This window comes from Miscanthus floridulus, chromosome 11, assembly GCF_019320115.1.
Source record: "Miscanthus floridulus cultivar M001 chromosome 11, ASM1932011v1, whole genome shotgun sequence".
Lineage (NCBI taxonomy): Eukaryota > Viridiplantae > Streptophyta > Magnoliopsida > Poales > Poaceae > Miscanthus > Miscanthus floridulus.
This window is the reverse complement of record NC_089590.1, coordinates 90541913-90545319: the sequence shown is the minus strand read 5'-3', so window position 1 is coordinate 90545319 and position 3407 is coordinate 90541913. Positions and strand designations below refer to the sequence as shown.

At 42.9% G+C, this 3407-nt stretch overlaps 1 protein-coding gene across 1 annotated transcript; it reads right to left on the bottom strand.

The window, feature by feature from the left end:
• Positions 1-2216: 2216 nt before the first annotated feature.
• Positions 2217-2974, bottom strand: LOC136492434 (probable LRR receptor-like serine/threonine-protein kinase At3g47570). The gene is made up of 3 exons (XM_066488450.1): positions 2689-2974; positions 2382-2578; positions 2217-2267 (listed from the first exon to the last, which is right to left on the bottom strand). The coding sequence occupies exons 1-3, from the start codon at positions 2972-2974 to the stop codon at positions 2217-2219; spliced, it is 534 nt and encodes a 177-aa protein (XP_066344547.1).
• Positions 2975-3407: the final 433 nt, after the last annotated feature.

The following is a 3407-nucleotide window of genomic DNA, read 5'->3' as shown; positions in this document are numbered from 1 at the left end:
ATTTTAAGTGGAGGATGATCCCACCTCATTTGAAGAAGCCATGAGAAGTGATCATTCATCAAAGTGTCTTGAGGCCATGGAAGATGAAATGAAATCTATGAATGCCAATAAAGTTTGGGACTTGGAAATAATTTCTAAAGGAGCCAAAACAGTAGGCTATAAATGGGTCTATAAAACAAAACTTGACTCTCAAGAGAATATAGAGAGATATAAAGCGCGACTTGTGGCAAAAGGCTTTATGCAAAGAGAAGGGATTGATTATAATGAGACCTTTTCTCTAGTCTCATGTAAGGATTCCTTCAGAATCATAATGGCATTAGTGGCACATTATGATTTAGAATTACATCAGATGGATATAAAGACAACATTTCTCAACGAGGACTTGGAGGAAAATGTTTACATGGCACAACCGAAAGGTTTTGTCATGGAAGGAAAAGAACGAATGGGGTGCCGCCTAAATAAATCCATTTATGGATTAAAACAAGCTTCAAGACAGTGGTACTTGAAGTTTGATCAGACAATAAGGAATTTTGGGTTTAAAGAGAATGTAGAGGACGATTGTGTCTATAAAAAGTTTAAGAATGGGAAGTTTATCTTCCTTGTCCTGTATGTGGATGATATCTTACTTGCTAGTAGTGATGTCAGTTTACTACTGGAGACAAAGAAGTTTTTGTCCTCAAAATTTGATATGAAAGATCTTGGTGAAGATTCGTTCATTCTAGGGATCGAGATTCACCGAGATCGAAGTAAAGGGGTATTAGGACTGTCACAAAAGGCATACATATAAAAGATCTTAAAGAAATTCAGTATGCACAAATGTAGTCGCTCACCTGCTCCTATAGTCAAGGGTGATAGATATGGGGATTTTCAATGCCCCTAGAATCAGTATGAGATCGATCAAATAAAAGCGGTTCCATATGCTTTAGCTGCTGAAAGCTTGCAATATGCTCAAGTATGTACACACCCTGACTTGGCATTTGTTACCGAGTTACTTGGCAGATTCTAGATCAATCCTAGAACAGAACACTAGAAATTAGTAAAGAAAGTCTTGCGTTATTTGCAAGGAATGAAAAGCCTCATGATGACATATAGAAGATTAGATTCACTCCATAAAGTGGGATATTCAGATTTTGATTATGCGGGAGATGATAGAAAATCCACGTCTGGATATGTATTCACTCTCGCAAGAGGAGCTATTTCATAGAAAAGCTCAAAGCAAACTGTCACTACATCATCCACATTGTATGCCGAGTTTGTAGCATGTTATGAGGCAACGGGGTAGGTGAACTGGCTAAAGAAGTTCATACCCGGTTTGAAGGTGGTTGACGACATCTACAGACCACTTAAGTTATACTATGATAATAATCCGGTAGTACAGTATGCTCACAACAATAAGTCAAGTGGTGCTGCCAAACACATTGACATAAAATATTATGTTGTGAAAGATAAAGTCCAGGATTATGTCATAAGTTATGAGCATATAAGTACCGAAAAGATGCTCATGGATCCGCTTACAAAAGGCTTACCACCCAACGTGTTCAGAGAACAAGTAGCCGACATGGGTTTAAGGGAAAGCCTATAATTCTTGGACAAAAGAAGGCCCAAAGTTAAGTATCTATTTTAGAATAGAGTGGTGTGTTGTAGTTGTTAAATCTATCGGCAATTGACCGTGACAATGAAACATGCTCTATGCGCTAATCTATAATGGAATGAACAAAAGTAAATGATATGAAATTGAAAGATGGTAGGAGATCAAGAGGGAGATTGTTAGATTGATCTCTAATCCTAAACTGGGCCCAATGGCCCAGTTGGGCCTTTGATCCGCACCCTAATCGGGGGTGCCCAACCCACTATGGTTGGAGGGCCCTTGTCTCACTGCGCTATATATAGAGGTGGGGGCCGACGCCTCTGAGTACGAGGTTTACCATGAGCCGAGCTCCCCACCGAAACCTAAACCTTAATCCCGATTAGAGAGGGGTGCATCCAGTGACGGGAAGCCACCAGCCACACTGCCCCGCTCTAATGACGTCGACGACTTCATTGACCTCTTCCCCGAACATCGCTGCCCATGCGCAGACTTCACAGACGAACAAGATGGCGGCTTCTGGACCATCTCCCTCTACGGTGTCAGGTTTGACATGTTCTTCTTCTATTCCTCTCTATCTCTCTACTCTCGATATCGCATTCATAGTAAAGAGAACCCGCTAGACCTAACCCTAAATGATCTTTTCAATATCAACAGTGACAACATCATTCATTTCAGTCCTCTACACAGGCAATTTACTACAACACGCTAGGCCAAGCTCAAGCAATGAGAAAAGAGCCATTTCACTTTCCAAGGAAGCCGTCTTATTGGTCTCGAGATCACCTTGTTGTATTACTATTTCACCTCGGAGTTGCCTGTCATCCACAACATCTGCAAGTCTTGCTGGAAGTGCTTGAAGAACCCACTGCCTAAGGCTCATTGCTCCAACAAACATGGGATCTATGGGCCTTCTACCAGTGAAGACTTCAAGCAGCATGATGTCGAAGCTGAACACATCACTCTCCCTCGATGCTTTTCCCATGAATGCATATTCTGTACAACAAATTTTTGTTCAGAATTCAGAACTACATGTTTGATCGATTAGCCATACAAAACCTTAATGCTTTCGAAATAATTTTCTCAAGAAAAGTAAGTACAAATACCTGGAGCCATGTATCCTATTGTGTCAGGCATGCTTGCTGAAACAACGGAACTGTCATCACCTAACAATATCTTTGCAATTCCAAAGTCCACAACATGCGCCGTCATCTCTTCATCAAATAGAACATTGCTAGGCTTCAAGTCATAGTGCAGGATAACCTCACCATGATGGTAGTGCAAATGCTCCATTGCCATTGACACGTCAAGCATAATGTCCAATCTCTTGAGGAATCCTAGTGGAGGGCAGTTTTGAGAATGCAAGTATGCATCCAAGCTATCATTGGGCATGTACTGAAGCAGCAAGGCTCTGAACTCTAAGTTTGAACAAGTGCTAATTATCCAAATCAGGTTGCGGTGCCGAACCATACGTAGAACCTCATGTTAGGTTGATCTCCACCAACTTGGCCTAATGGCCAATTGGGCCCTTGATCCGCGCCCTGATCGGGGGCACCAAACCATTCCATGGTTGGTGGGCCCCCATCACACAGGGCCATAAAAAGGAAGGTGAGGGCCAGGACACAAGGCATAAGATTCACCTACGCCGCCACAACCCCACCTACATCCGAACACTAAGCCGATCTAGAGAGGGGGCGCTGCCAGCGACGGGAAGCACCTCTATCAACCACCGCCTCCTCTGCACCATCGTCTCTGCACCACCAACTCTGTACTGCCTCTCTACGACCATGCCTCCACCGCATCACTGACACCGACGCGATGGCCA